At 28.7% G+C, this 16,712-nt stretch overlaps 1 protein-coding gene across 1 annotated transcript; it reads left to right on the forward strand.

Annotated features, from left to right (window-relative positions):
• Window positions 1–583: 583 nt before the first annotated feature.
• Window positions 584–10,072, forward strand: LOC123293042 (esterase FE4-like). The gene is made up of 8 exons (XM_044873758.1): window positions 584–745; window positions 4,060–4,197; window positions 5,103–5,259; window positions 6,339–6,563; window positions 6,631–6,800; window positions 7,180–7,521; window positions 8,166–8,298; window positions 9,750–10,072. The coding sequence occupies exons 1-8, from the start codon at window positions 599–601 to the stop codon at window positions 10,070–10,072; spliced, it is 1,635 nt and encodes a 544-aa protein (XP_044729693.1). The 5' UTR covers window positions 584–598.
• The last annotated feature ends 6,640 nt before the right edge of the window (window positions 10,073–16,712 follow it).

Here is a 16,712-nt window from a genome sequence, read left to right on the forward strand (position 1 = left end):
GTGTGCCACAAAGGAACAAACATACATACAAAATATATAGCCTGATAAACACATTACCTACCACTTCTTTGCGTCGCGCACTCAGGTAAAAAACTGAAATTGGCCTTCGTGGAAAAAGTTCGTCACAAGCTTTATACGTAACATTTTCCGACTTCTAAAAATTCTGACGAGTTATTCAGCTGTATTCATACTTTTAAGATATTCTTTTATATCTTAAAAGTATGAATTAATTTTCTTTTAATGTACTACGGTCTTATTACGGTACTGTGTTTACGATAAAAAAGATTTTCTTCCTTTAAAATCAGCGTTTACGATGTTGGGTAACTCTTACATCATCCACACGTGCCAATACAAAAAAGAGAGGGGAGCCCTTTTTAAAAATTAATAAATTATCATCGTTGGTTTTTTACGACTAACTTTTAGCACTAACAATTTTTTAGTACTAATATGAACCTCTGTCGCAAATGATAATAAATACTAATTACACCTCTTGTAATTAAAAATAATTTTGTGTGTGGGTATATAAACGAAATTTCATTAATTAAAAATTTCAGTTGTCCAAATCAAATCAAGAATAGTTTTAAATTAATTTTTCATCATGAAAGAAATAAATTGGAAAACAAAAATACATATCGAACAGGGTGATTTATGTGGGGAAATTCTTTCAAGTAGTGAAGGATTCGATTATTATAGTTATAAAGGGATTCCATACGCAAAACCACCTGTATTAGATTTACGATTTCAAGTAAGTGCAAAATTTTTATTATTTTAAAAAAGATACAGTTTTTATAAATACCTAAATTGATAATCACTTAAGGTAGTACGAGCGCCAAGGGAAGTTTAGACTTGTGGTTGAAATTATTTGTACATTATTTTCAATTTTGATGATGAATTTTGTTATAACTTCATGAATGTAGATGAAAAATAAATATAAAATTTTTTGATATTTGCCTTGGTTTTCTAAATATTGAAAGCTAAATAATTAAACAAAATTTTCACTTTTCGGTATTTTGAAAATTACTCCAGGTATCCAAAAATTGTCTTCTTACTTTCCGTCTTATATTGTCAAGTTATATTTAAAAATATATATTTTTTAAATTTGTGTCCCCTCTACCGAGCTTATACACCCTTAATTAGCCAGGCTAATAGCCGTTTTTAATAATTTATTAAGATTTTAACTTTAATTTAATAGTTTTTTTTAATTTCCACCGACTAGTTTTGGAGAAATCTATGAAAACATATCATCCATCTACAGTTTTCTCATAAGACCAATGTTAAATGTGACTACTTTTGAAGTCATTTTTTTATTTAAATAACCGGGCAACAGCTCCCCCCCCCTCCCCTAAATTTTTCAGAATTGATTTAGACTTAGTTCAACTTCATATACAAAAAATAAAGTCTTTTCTCCAAAATGGCCCTCGTATACGAATGTATACATTCTTATAAGATAGCTGGATGAAAGGCATTAAGTCGGAAGATTAAAGCGCTGGGAATTTTAAGTTCATAAATAATAATATACGCTTTGCCCTTTGTAGAGCAGGCGCTAGATATAGTTGAGTGTGCAAAATTCGATGACCGCATTTTGTCAGTTGATTCTTGTTCAGAAAAGCTTATAGATTAATATTCCGGATGTTGCCAGAAACTCTATTGGTCCAATTTTAGTATAACCCCCCTCCTGCCCAGAAACAGTTAAATGTCAATTTTTTCAACCAAATAAGGCTAGTCGAGGTTTTTTTGGATAATTTACGTCAAAAAGGCTCCTTGTGATTTTTTGTAAAGTTCACCATTTTTAAATTATTAACAGTTTAATGTTTGGAAAAACTCCAGAATATTTTTATAGCTGAAAATTAATGCATACAAGTTCTAAAACAGTGTAGAGTTTCATGGCGTCTTAAAATGACATCAAACCGTGACATACAATCATTTATGTATATGCAAGTGTACAATTATTTGCAAGTTTACATGTTTTTTTATTTGTAAGTTTATATAGCCTTTCATTTGGCGCGCCGGCGTGAGGTAATACCTGCAAAATACCTCTGATTTACTACATTTGCTGTCAGGGGGCTGAATGTATAATTTTAAAAATATTAATAATCATTATATTTTATAAAAATTAATTTTGTGTTTTGTTATCTACATATTATGATTAATCATTAGAAACTTTTATCCAATCGATTTACAGAATTGCACAGAAAATAATTTAGAACTGTTAAAATCGGAAGTAGAATTGCACAAATTTGTGTAGAACTGCAGGTTACAAAAAGTCTGGCTATAAGATTAACCTTGACTTCAAATCCTTGACTCGATTTTTATTGTTTAATTTAATTATATTGTATGCTAATTTTTCTTTTATTAAAAATTGATTACGCAAAATATAAACAAATTGATCTATATTAAATAATATTTTAAAATTATTATTCTAACGCGTGTGATATTTGAATGTCACAAATATTTATTATTTATTATTTGAATGTCACAAATATTATATTCAATTAATTTATAATTTCTTACGTAGATTAGGATCAACAATTGACGTCATAACTCATAAACACACCGGATTAGGCAGTACTGCACCTAATACAGCACCAAAATAAATACAATTGAATTAATTTTTTAAGGTAGTACGAGCGCTAAGGCAATTTTATATTTAGGGTTGAAATTATTTGTACCTTATTTTCAACTTTGATGATGAATTTGCTTATAATTTTATGAATGTAGACGAAAAATATGAATAAAATTTTTCGATATCTGCCTTGATTTTCGAAATAACGAAAGCTAAACAATTAAACAAAATTTTTAATTTTCAATATTTTGAAAATTACTCCAGATATCGAAAAAATTTATTCTTACTTTTCGTCTTAAATTGTCAAGTTATAACATAATTCACCATCAAAATTGAAAATATTTACTTTTTTAAATTTGTGTCCTCACTACCGTATTCATACATCCTTAATTAGTCAAGCACAACGGGTTTTTTTTTTTCAATAATTTATTAAGGTTTTAACTTTAATTTAAATATATTAAATTAAATATATTAAATTTTTTTTTTAATTTCAGCCGTCTAATTTTCTAAGAGAAATTTATGATAACCGCTTTACCAATGTTAAATATGCCTACTTTTGAAGTCCTTTATTTATTTAAATAATCAGGCATACCCCCCCCCCCTCCCTTCCTAAAATTTATAGAATTTACTTAGATTTAGTCCAACTTCATTTTAAAAAAAATCAAGCTTTTTATTTGAAATTGCCTTGGTGCTCGTACATCCTTAACCTTAAGTAAACTTTAGTTTACAAAAATAAATCAAATCTGATTTAATGATAATTTATTCGTTATTATTTGATTTAATCAAACAGTTTTAATTTAAGTAGATTTTATCAATTTATCCATAGTCGAAGTCCGCAACTTAATCGTACGCAAATGACAAAAAAGTAGGCAGAAAATGTTTTCCCTATGTCCTCTAATTTCTATCCGATGCTCCAGCGTCCTGTGTAGAAGTCTCATTATTTTACCTTTGATTTTTTATCTCAATTTGCGAGATTTCACATTATTTTTCACTCTATCATTTGGATTTATATTTTAAAAATTTTTTGGTCTCGAAAATAAACATCATCTGATCAAAATTAGGATTAACTAAGTTTTTTGATAATGAACCCATTTTGATCTTACATGCTTCATTTTGTTCGTAATTGCATTTAGAAAAAGCTCCTTAAATTAGTTTGTAATCCTCCCCTACTCCCTTTTTCGGGAATTCGACTTGTATGGCCCGAAACGTACCCGAAACGTTTTTTGAAAAATAAATGAGAATGAAAATAACATTGGAGTTTTTGGGGCCGAAAAATTTTTCTGTCGAAATCCCTATCCCAACCCCCGATTATATAAAATACAAATAAAATAAATATATTAAGAAAATGATATTGTCCTGGGAGTTTTCAACGTCGCTGAATCCGAATTTGAACACGATATGTGAAAATAAAAAATGACGAGTGTGAAAATTCAAGCTGTTCTTAAAATATTATGTCTCAGAAATTCTTACTTAGAGGACTTTTACACATTTTTTAGGCACCAGTGGAGCCAGAACCATGGACTGGTATTTTTAACGCAACTGAACATGGTAATAGAAGTGTGTCCATATCTTTGGCAACATATGACACAGTAGGAAGTGAAGATTGTTTATATTTAAATGTATACACTAGAGAGGTATGTATTGTGGTCCTTTTAGTCCTTTGTATAGGGTACTTAATTTTAATATCCCTTGCAAAAATTTACTTCAACAAAACGTTTTCGGGAAAAATGTATCAGGCAAAAATTGTCTTACTTGGAGGGGACATCTTACAAAGGCCTCGAATTAGACCTGAGATTTCAGTATTTTTCAATTCATGTTCGTAAACTATAAGAGATAGCGGAAAATGTATAAATTTTAAAAATTATAATATTTTCAACCGAAGTTGTTATTTTTTAAGAGGTTATATCCAGTTAGAATTGCCAATGAATCGATTTTTTGCATCAGCGTTTTCAAAATCATTAAGCAAGATTTTTCCGAAACGGCTTGACCAATCGGTTTTGAATTTTTACACAATCTTCTTAGATATTTTACCCAAGTATTAATAGTCGGAATAAGATTTCTGAAAATTATTTCAATATTTGAGACCACTTTAAAGTTGGAAATTTTTTGAAGAATTTTGAATTTTTTTTTTTTTTGGAAAGCTACTCTTTTGTTAAAAATCATAATTTTCACTATTTCTTTGATTAAGACCTGTATTCATTTATCGACTAAAGAACTATTTTGGATTTTTTCATTTTGTATAATCCAAACCAGAGATATGGTACCCACCGCCAGACACCTTTTTTTGGAAGACCAGTAACATATCAAATTTTTGAAATCGGACAAAAGGAATTTAAAATTAAAGAAATGTCCTATATGTAATACATTATTTATATATATGTTAAATAAATGGTTTTCCTAAAAAAAAAAAAAACGGTATTCGTAAGATGTCACGCTTTTAAGAAGAAAAATCTTTACTCGGGGGGAGTTAAAATGGGACACGCTATATATCTATCTGCAGATCTTGCCTGTATTAATTTTAACTATGCTATTTGAATAGTTACCAAATCCTGATACTAAATTAAAAGCTGTTATGTTTTGGATTCATGGAGGAGGATTTTGGAGTGGATCAGGTGACACAGATTTCCATTCACCAGATTTTTTATTAACAGAAGATGTTGTATTAGTCACAATTAATTATCGCCTAGCTTTTGAGGGTAAATATATTTTTAAGTAACATTAAATTTCCTATTTTTTATATTTAAAGCAGTTTTGGCTTTTCTGATAACTCTAGCGATTTGTATAATAATTAAAAAAGAAAAAAGTTAAAAAAAGTAAAATCCATAATAAAATAAATAATTATGTATAAATCTTATGGTCTAAGAGACGGCATAGGGTCGATCGTCACCCATCTGACAACCTGATGAGACATATTTTTTATGAAATTTTATTGATTTTTAAACATGATTATCATAGTTTTTCTATCGAAAAGTGTTCATGGCTATTTTTAATTTAATTAATTTTTTCCATGAACGGTTTTTTCAGGCAAACCTATACCATTAGTTCCGTAATTAAATTTTTCCATTAGCTAACAGATTGGTGAAGTTACCTTATCAAGTATGAACAGGTAAGTCAATATAAGAAACTACACCGATCTGTTAGCCAATCAAAATTGGTATCAGAAGAAAGATAATTTTATAACGAAAATAACGGGATAGGCTTGTCTGAAAATAACCGTTCATGGAAAAAATTAATTAATATTAGCATAGGCATGTTATATGTCTCAACTGGTTATCAAATGAGTGAAGATCGACCTTATACCGTCTCTTGTACTATTAATTAATTTTTTTCATTGGTTGATAACTTTATTATTAAGAGTTTACACAAAACCTATGTCATTAATGTAATATATATTGCCTATAATTTTTTGATAAATAGAATTTTTTTTGGTTACAAAAAAACTTTTTTGCAATAAAAGATACCCTAAATAAAATAAATTAAAAAATTAAAAACCCGACTGCGTTAAATAAAATCTGAATAGAAAGAAACAAGTCCAGTAGTTTACAAAGGGACTTTAACAATCGGGACCCATTATTGGAAAGATTTGAGCCAATCTTAATTTAAATGGCCCCCGACTGTTAAAGTCGCTTTGTAAACTACTGAACTTGTTTCTTTCTATTCAGATTTTATTTAACGCAGTCAAATAAAAGTATTTTATTCCATTTGAATACAACTTTTTTTTTTTTGAAACGCATTAATTTGGAGTCAAATTGTAAGATAAGCCTGTTTATTTTAGGATTTCTAACAGTCAACGATCCAGAAAAAGCAAAAGTTTGCCAAAATATAGGAATTAGAGATATGATAATGGCATTAAAATGGGTGAAAAAGAATATTGCTGCATTCAATGGTGATCCAAATAATGTGACAATTTTTGGTGAAAGTTATGGTTCTCTGGCTGCTCATGTCCTAATTTGCTCACCATTGGCTCGAGGACTTTTTCATAAAGCTATTTGCCAAAGTGGTAAATAATTGCAGTTTCCGATTTGAACATTTTAATTTCAACAATCATTGATTACAACCTTTTTTAGGTACATCCTTAATAAGCTATGATGAAAGAGCTTACATAAGAAATATGCCTCAGTTCATTGCTGAATTATTGGGTGAGAAATTTGATAACGAAGAAGAAGCTGTGGAATATATTAAAAGTGTACCTGCAGAAACAATAATTAAAACTGGGAATGTTTTAAGTCAATATTGCGTAAGTTTTAAACCAGAAGCATTTAGGAAACATGGACTAAGCCTACGTTAATAATGTACGAGCGCCAGGGCAATTTTGGATAAAAAGCTTGATTTTTTTTTTGTATGAATTTAAAGTCTAAATCAATTCTGAATATTTTAAAGGGGCTTCTTCGACAATTGAGGGGGTTAGCGATCAAAACGAACCCTCTTAGGTCGAAGTATGACTAAATATCTACAAAATATCAAAAAATCAAATTTTTTTATGAACTTGCCTGGCAATTATTGCAAAATTAACATTTGGGGCATTTTTTTTTTAATTAATTACAAAAATTATAAAAATATACCCTAGCCTACCAGGCGATTAATGCGATTAATAAAATTTATTCTGTTTATTTCAGATTGGTAAATATGAAAGACTATTTGGCCCAGTGATTGAAAAGTCAAATGAATTTCATGACGCTGTTTTACCTGATGATCCTGAAATTTTACTTAAACGAGGCGATTTTAATAAAGTTCCACTATTAATTGGAACAAATTCTCACGATGGAATGTTATACACTACAAAACTATACTTACATAGGCTCATTCCACCGAATATTTTAGATTCACAGTCTCTTGTACCTAGATTTCTTGAATTGAAACATGATACGCATGAATCGATTAAAGTGGGTAATCGAATATTAAAATTTTATTATGGTTTAGAAACGCCATCAATGCGAAATGTAGAAAAATATAATAAGGTATAATTTTATTTTTAACGACTTTACGCTCTTCATTTACAAGAAAATGTATGAGAAACTTCAAAAAATTCAATTACCAAGCCAAAGTTATTATTATTAAAGTAGTCCGGCTGTTGGAACAAGTACGGTGAAATGTTCTTTTTTTTTGCGGTAAATGATAGTTCAAAGTCCCTTGATCACAATAAACACAGCTTTGAAGCCTCTTGCGGAGCTAAATTTTAATTATTTTATTTTAAAATTGTGTTTTTAACACAGTACCTAATGGAAGAACTCACAAAAATGTTAATTGTACAAAAATTAATCGGTGAATGAGCTTCAAAAAAGTTTTCATCATGATGAAAATTCCTTACGATCATCTTATTATATTTACGTCATACAAATTGCCTAGTTGACACTAAGCAGCTGGACAACCTTAATTATTCTCTCACAATATTAGAGACACAAAAGTATTTTAATTTACTCTTTATCTAGGCAACAGTAACAACATATAGATATGTGCACATTGCATAAAAAATTTATTTTATGTCTTGAATGAAGTTAGATTGGAAAAATCGTTAAAAATGTTTCTTTCAATTATAAATGTTTTTTTTTAATTATTGTTTTATGTTTCAGTTTAAAAACAAATATTTAATTTTATGTTTTAGTACCATACCGATATTAATTTTAATTATCAAACGAAAAAAGCAGTAAAATATCATTTAAAACATAAAGCTGGTCCTGTTTATTTGTACAAATTTTCTTTCGATTCCCGTTGCAATTTGTACAAAAAAATTTTTGGTAAGTTTCTATTACTATGAATAATTATAGAGCTTGAATAATACTTATTAAACAAATTATATAAAAACTTATATAGTAAAAAATACCCGACTGCGTTTAATAAAAACTGAAAAGAAATAAACATGTCTAGCAGTTTAATGGACCGCGACTGTTAAGTCGCTAGAGACCAAAGCATGGTGTTCAAATTCGTGACCAAAGAAAAGCGCTCTAGAGGTCAAACGACAAAAAGATTTTATTTATTTAATAGCTAATTCAAGGATTCTCCACTTAACATGGCTCGTCGAATTTCAATATTTTCTTTTTCACAACATGGCGTCTGGTGGTCCCCTTATTAAATTTTCATTACTGCCATATCTTCAGTGACACTCGCAAGATTAATATAAATCGATTAACGTTCCACGCTTGTGGTCATCTACTGTGCTTAAAAGGGACACACATACATACATGGGCTGATAACATATTAGCACAATTTTAATGAATATTAGTTTTCGAAATTAATCCTAAGAAAATTACCCTGTTGAAATAATAAAACATCTCTTTAAAAACCCCCCAATATAAGATTTGTATGTTAAAATATCCAACTTTAACAGCTTTAATCTATAAATTTAACACCGTAAAAAGAATTAAAAAATTTAGCTGCTTCTAAAAATATTATTAGGAATATCCTTAAGTTTTTGAAAACATGAAATATTTCGAAAGAGATAAAGGCCCTAAAAACGCGAAAAAATCATGACATTTCAGTAAAAAAAAAGAAGGATGCTATATAGACAGTTGATATCCTCGAAAGGAACAGCTTTGACCTAGCTCAACCTGCAAATTTTCAACCCTCTAACTCTATTTGAAGGGGCTATGGAAGTGTACAAGGGCCTAATATCCACGAAAAAACATGTAATCACACAATGTCATAAAGACGTCAAAAAAAAAACGGTTTCTTTCCTAGAGATATCCTTCAAAATACTGAAATCAACCCTAGTATTTATTACGTTGATTTGTTTTAAAGTCGCATGAAATTGGTCCTTCACAACCTTTTTATGAAGGGTAGCTGGCGGCAAATAAAAGCGGGATCCTGCAGAAAAAAATGCGAGGACCCTGGTGGAAAAAATATTTGAAGAAAAGAAAAATTTTAATAAGTCTTAGAAACTTTGAAAAAGCCTCATGAACTCTGAAAAAGTCTTAGGAATTCTGAATAACTTTGTTGAGAATGAGAAACTGTCTAATTCAGAGTTGGATAACTCGAGTTATCCAACTCTGAATCCAAGTTATCCAAGATCTAGACTTATTAAGTCTGAATTAGACACGTACTCCATAAAAGTTGCGATATTCAGAGTTATTCAGAGTTCCTAAGACTTTTTCAGAGTTTTAAGGCTTATTCTTTCTTCAAATATATTTCCACCCGGGGAGTTATAAAATGAAAATTTACCCACTTAAAAACAATATTTGCTTAATTTTAGATGTGAATTCACCTGGTGCAGGTCATGGAGACGAACTAACTTATTTATTTAGTACAAAATATCACGAAAAATTACGATTTGGAATAAATGAAAGAAATACAATGTTACGTCTTGTTACATATTGGACAAATTTTGCTAAATATGGTAATCCAAATCCTATTGAACCAGATCCATTATTTAAAACAGAATGGAAACCAGTACAAGAAAATGTATATAATCATCAAAACATTGGGAAAACAATTCGACATTATAATGAACAACCTGATGATAAAACTATGCAATTTTGGGATCAATTATTTAAAGAATACGGCCATGAATTTTAGAAACAATTATTTAAAAAAAATTAAAGCATATTTCGTTTATCTTTATTAAAATTTTATCATTAATAAATTATTTATTTAATTAAACAAATTGTAATCATTTTTCTTAACTATTTCCATGTCCACAAGGTGAGAGACTATATCAGTAAATTATATATAGTTTTTTACCGATATATTCTCTGACAGGGTAGTCAAAGTTATAATAACAGGATTTCATCAAACAGGGTAAGGGGGAGGGGGTCAAACAATTCCTCCCCATTGAGAATCTCTCCATATCAATTTAAAATACCAATTTAAATCTAAAATGGCTAATAACTCGTTCTTAGTTAACCAATCAAAAATTACCTTAAACAAAAGTTGTAGAGTTTGATGGGGGAAAAGTTAATAGAGTTTTGAGATTGGACCTAGTTCTTCGGATTGCTTTAATACCCAATTTAGATTCTAAACGGTAAGAAATACAATAACACTTTAAATTTGAAAGTTGATCCTCATAAAAAACTAACAATTTTTGTTCAAAACTTTTTTTTCGAAAAACGTTAGCTTTCGAAAGAAAATACGCTTAAAATTTATCGATGATTGTTGGTCATTAACACAGGCTAATGTCCTCTATTACCCTTGATAAATTTTGGCTAAAAAAATTTTACGTAGTTACCTTACGTGAAACTTTGCACGTCCCTTGATGTCTTACTTAACCAGGTTCTACTGTAGTACATAACAGGTTGGCTGATAAGTCCCCGGTCTGACACATAGATGGCGTCGCTAGTATTAAATGCATATTATTTTTATATAGTACCAACCTTCAAATGATTCGTGTCAAAATTTGACGTCTGTAAGTCAATTAGTTTGTGAGATAGAGCGTCTTTTGTGAAGCAACTTTTGTTATTGTGAAAAAAATGGAAAAAATGGAATTTCGTGTTTTGATAAAATACTGTTTTCTGAAGGGAAAAAATACAGAGTCCGGAAACTCATTATCAAGCCAAGTTTTTGCTTCCACTGTATTTTTTCCCTTCAGAAAACAGTATTTTATCAAAACACGAAATTCCTTTTTTTCCATTTTTTTCACAATAACAAAAGTTGCTTCACAAAAGACGCTCTATCTCACAAACTAATTGACTTACAGACGTCAAATTTTGACACGAATCATTTGAAGGTTGGTACTATATAAAAATAATATGCATTTAATACTAGCGACGCCATTTATGTGTCAGACCGGGGACTTATCAGCCAACCTATTACAGTTTATACATTTACATGCATCATATACACATACATTTACACTCCACTACACGAGCGCCATTATAGCCTCTTTATTTAATGCTATTTTGTAGTTCCGTATACTTAGCAGATAAAATTGTTATTTTTCACTCAAATTATTTTCATTCATTTGGGAATCATTTGGGAATATAATTTTAGAATTTGGGAATTATTAGTTTTCCTGTAATTAATGATTATTTTTTCAGCGTACAGTTAGCAGGTAGGAAATTAAATCCAATTAATATTATGTAATTTGAAATGAAATCATTTGGGAATTACGATAAAAGCGGTTTCAGAGTTTGGGAATGTATCTTATATATTTAAACGAGCAATTCTTGTATATATATATATATATATATATATCAACGATCTTGGAAATGGCTCCAACGATTTTCATGAAAATGAGTATGTAGGGGTTTTTTGGAGCGATAAGTCGATCTAACAAGGTTTCATTTAAAAAAAACGTCGTTTTATTCGTTTTTTCATGAAAATCTGAAACATACATCGCAAAATATGACTCTTCCTGACATCTATTGGTGTATATCGTAGTTAATGAAATACAATGCAAATTATAACTCTTCCTGACATCTATTGGTGTATATCGTAGTTAATGAAATAAAATACATTACCGGGACATTCAAATTGGTATTTGTGTGGAGACATTTAAAACGGTCTTCTATTAGTGATAAAATTTGTGTCTTTTTAAGAAAACCGAGCAAAGCTCGGTCATCCAGATATTAATTAATTAATAAGAGTAAGACCTATTTTTTAGTTTATTTATAGGTTATGTTATTTAACCGTACACCTGAACCATTAATTGTTATGTGGCAGTATGGCGCCAATATTTAAATACTACTGAATAATTTATTTTTTAATTTATGTAAATGTTAAGTTTTATTTTGCATAAAAACTGTTCTTATTCAATTGGGAATCGTTTGGGAAGATTTAAGAATATAATTTTATTATTTAGGACTGATAAGTTTTCATTTAATTAATTATAGTTTTTCAAAGCGCCAAAAATTAAATTTTCACCATTTTTAAGTTATTTGATAATAATTTACCCGGAGACTAATCTAATTTATTTGGGAATTACATTTATGCATGGTTTCATCATTTGAGACAGTATAATTAATTAATTATTTACATTTATTTTTTAGTTGGTTTTTTATGGTTATATGAATGGCGGCAATATTCAAATGTTACTTCATGCATTGTACTTACTTTAAATTATCTCTGTTATCTTTATTAGGAGATCATTTGTAAAAGCTAACATGTTTGCCTGATAAACTTATTATTTAAATTTTCTAAGCGGTACATTTTTAAACTGTGAATATATTTTTCGTCAACCCTAGACATAATAAGCTTGAAAATGAGGTGTGAATCATGGAATTTGATAAAGGAATAAGAAAGATAAGTATAGGACAGAAAAAAACTTGCTAGAGTTATAATAAATAAGATTAAAAAAAGAAGTTTTATTTCCGTCAAAATAATTAAGTACATCAAATTTATTGGTTACCGACTTACACAATCATAGACGATATTTTACAGAGTGGTTTAAATAAATGTGCCATATTTAATCCAATCGTTTAAATATTTACTCATTCCACATCGTATACATAACACGATTCTCAGAATATGAGCCATCATTATAAAAAATCCCATAAAATTTATAAAATTTTATTTAATTATCAACATATTTTGTACAGGGTGGTAAAATTATAGTATCAGAAATATTGTATGCTGGTGGTATTACATTTTCATCGCCATCTTGAGCATTAAACTGTATCAATACCAATTCATAGGTTATAATTGTTCCAGCTACCTGAAAAATAACATAGTTTAATTAATGTATTTCCCATTTTTAACATATCGTGACAAATTGTTGGATAACAAATTTACCAACTTCATACTTTCATAAAATAATTCCTATTTATTGAAATATATAGGCAATATTATTACATAGATGATGAAATTATAATGTAGAACCATATGTTTTTATTGCAGGAATTGTTCAATGGGTTATTAAAGAAAAAAAACCACGGAGTGCTATTAAATGAGTGGTAAATCGCGATAATAATCGATAATTTTCCATACTTACCTCTTTCGTACAACTTATAAATAATTTATAGCAGCTCGATCCGAGAGGAATTCCGCTCCCGTAGTTAAAAATAACAAACAATAAATATGGTAGAAAAGTGGAGAAAAAAGTTAAAAGTTTTTAAATTAATATTAGGAGAACATGTATTTAAAATTTTAAAATAGTAATTATATGTCTGGCGTATTAGGAGAGCATCTATAACAACTAACATGTTTGCCTAATAAACTTATTATTTAAATTTATGGATATTTTTTCGTTCAAATTATTTGTCTGTTTTTTTCCTAAGCAGTACATTTTAAGATTGTGAGTATATTTTCACCAATCCTAAACCAAATAAGCTTGAAAATAAAGGGAAAATCATGAAATTTGATAAAGGAATAAGAAAGAAAAGGGTAGGACAGACGGAAAGAAGAGAAGGATAGGTAAAAGACAATTAAAAATCAGAAAAAATCAATTCAATTTATTTAAATACTGTTATTTGTAAACAGTATGACGTTAAACTGAGCACATTCTCATCACCTTCGATTTGATTTTTCGACATTTAATCACATGACTTGCTTTCAAAAGTCTTTCATATTCAGTAAAATTACGATTACTCGGTTTTGTTAACCCCCAACAACAAATTTCATTAATATTAATCATTCTCTTCTTGAAAAATTGCATAAAGAATATGTATTGCTACGTTATTATTAAAATTTGTCACTTTATGTCAGCCATGTTTTTTTAGCCCCGCCCATATGTCAGATCAAAATAATTGTACCATGATATAAACAGTATCAGTAGTACCAACTTGACATTCGTATTAATTTCATATTACAGTGTGTGCAAGATTTTTTATCATAAAAAGAACTTCAAGAAAATCAAATAAATATAAATCAATTTTATTATCACGCAATATTTATTCACTTTTTCATAATATTCAACGGTTTTTATGACAATAAATGCTTGTATGACAATTATTATTAAAATTTGATTCGATGGAATTTTTGTTCTTAAACCTCCATACATTTGAATCATTGGATACTTACTCACGTTACTCCTTTAAATAAATTTTATAGGTATTTTTATTTTACAATTTAGATTTATCTTCGTTATGAGTTCGTTTATGTTGAATTAAATTACTTTTCCGCGTAAATGTTTTATCACATATTTCACATGCAAAAGGTTTTTCCCCAGTATGAATTCGTTCATGCCGAATTAAATCTTGTTTTCTATTAAATGATTTATCACACAATTCACATGAAAAAGGTTTTTCACCAGTATGAATTCGTTCATGCCGAATTAAGTCGATTTTATCAATAAATGATTTATCACACATTTCACATGAAAAAGGTTTTTCACCTGTATGAATTCGTTTATGTCTAGTTAAATTACCGTTCACCGTAAATGTTTTATTACATATTTCACATGAATAAGGTTTTTCCCCAGTATGAATTCGTTCATGTACAATTAAATCGATTTTATTAATAAATGATTTATCACACACTTCACATGGAAAAGGTTTTTCACCTGTATGAGTTCGTTTATGTTTTATTAAATTACTTTTTAGAGTAAATGTTTTATCACACAATTCACATGAAAAAGGTTTTTCACCAGTATGAATTCGTTCATGCCGAATTAAGTCGATTTTATTAATAAATGATTTATCACACATTTCACATGAAAAAGGTTTTTCACCTGTATGAATTCGTTTATGGGTAGTTAAATTACTGTTCACCGTAAATGTTTTATCACACATTTCACATGAATAAGGTTTTTCCCCAGTATGAATTCGTTCATGCCGAATTAAGTCGATTTTATTAATAAATGATTTATCACACATTTCACATGAATAAGATTTTTCACCTGTATGAGTTCGTTTATGTTTTATTAAACTACTTTTTCGACCAAATATTTTATCACACATTTCACATGAATAAGGTTTTTCCCTGGTATGAATTCGTTTATGTTCACTTAAATGGTGTTTTTTATTAAAAGTTTTATCACACACTTCACATGTTAAAGATATTTTTTCATTTTTAGTCGTATCAAATTCTAAATCATTTTCATTAAATATTTCATCTTTAATAATTAATTCAGTATTTAATTGTTGTTCAAGTTTAATTCGTTCATTCTCCATTTTAATATCAGTTTCATCAAGTATTCCTTCTTCTTTAATTCCTTCTTGTCCACCTTTGAATGGTTCTTTATAATCTATTGAATCACTTTCACTCACATAAAATATTTCATTTTTAATAATCAGTTCTGTATTTAATTCGTTTAATTTGTTTCTATTTATTTGTTCTTCACTGAGAAATAAATCAATATTAACGTTTTGAAATGTATTACTCGCCATTTTTAGAAGATTCTTAGATGTAACTGACTGATATAATAAGTTCCGTATACTTAGCAGATAAAATTGTTATTTTTCACTCAAATTATTTTCATTCATTTGGGAATCATTTGGGAGGATTTGGGAATATAATTTTAGAATTGGGGAATTATTAGTTTTCCTGTAATTAATGATTATTTTTTCAGCGTACAGTTAGCAGGTAGGAAATTAAATCCAATTAATATTATGTTATTTGAAAGGAAATCATTTTGGAATTACGATAAAAGCGGTTTCAGAGTTTGGGAATGTATAATTAATTAATAAGAGTAAGACCTGTTTTTTAGTTTATTTATAGGTTATGTTAATTAACCGTACACCTGAACCCATGAAGGTTATAAAGAAGGAGAACGATCGCTATGTACTAAAGCATTAGCGCACCTGTCCCTGAAAATTTGTAAAATTTATAGTTCATTTTTAGCCACCAGCCGCGCTGTCGTCGGTAAGTAGTATATTAGCGCACAACAGCCCGCATTTAATGATACAACTTAGCGATCCCAGCGCCTCACTTATTTTTTCAAAATATTGGGGACAATATTTTCTATTGCGATCGTTCTCCTTCTTTATAACCTTCATGCCTGAACCATTAATTGTTATATGTCAGTATGGCGCCAATATTCAAATATTACTGAATAATTTATTTTTTAATTTATGTAAATGTTAAGTTTTATTTTTCATTAAAACTATTCTTATTCAATTGGGAATCGATTGGGAAGATTAAGGAATATAATTTTATTATTTAGGACTGATAAGTTTTCATGTAATTAATTAGTTTTTCAAAGCGTATACTAAGCAGGTCAAAAATTAAACTTTCACCATTTTTAAGTTATTTGATAATAATTTACATGGAAACTAATCTAATTTATTTGGGAATTACATTAAACACGGTTTCATCATTTAGGACAGTATAATTATTTAATTAA

This window comes from Chrysoperla carnea, chromosome 2 (genome assembly GCF_905475395.1).
Source record: "Chrysoperla carnea chromosome 2, inChrCarn1.1, whole genome shotgun sequence".
Taxonomy (NCBI): domain Eukaryota; kingdom Metazoa; phylum Arthropoda; class Insecta; order Neuroptera; family Chrysopidae; genus Chrysoperla; species Chrysoperla carnea.

Bases quoted from the DNA above. Each gene is read 5' to 3' on its own strand.
- LOC123293042 (XM_044873758.1), top strand. From the start codon at position 599: ATGAAAGAAATAAATTGGAAAACAAAAATACATATCGAACAGGGTGAT. The intron at 7,522-8,165 runs GTATAATTTTAT...TTTATGTTTTAG, and splicing joins ATGTAGAAAAATATAATAAG to TACCATACCGATATTAATTT. The intron at 8,299-9,749 runs GTAAGTTTCTAT...GCTTAATTTTAG, and splicing joins TTTGTACAAAAAAATTTTTG to ATGTGAATTCACCTGGTGCA.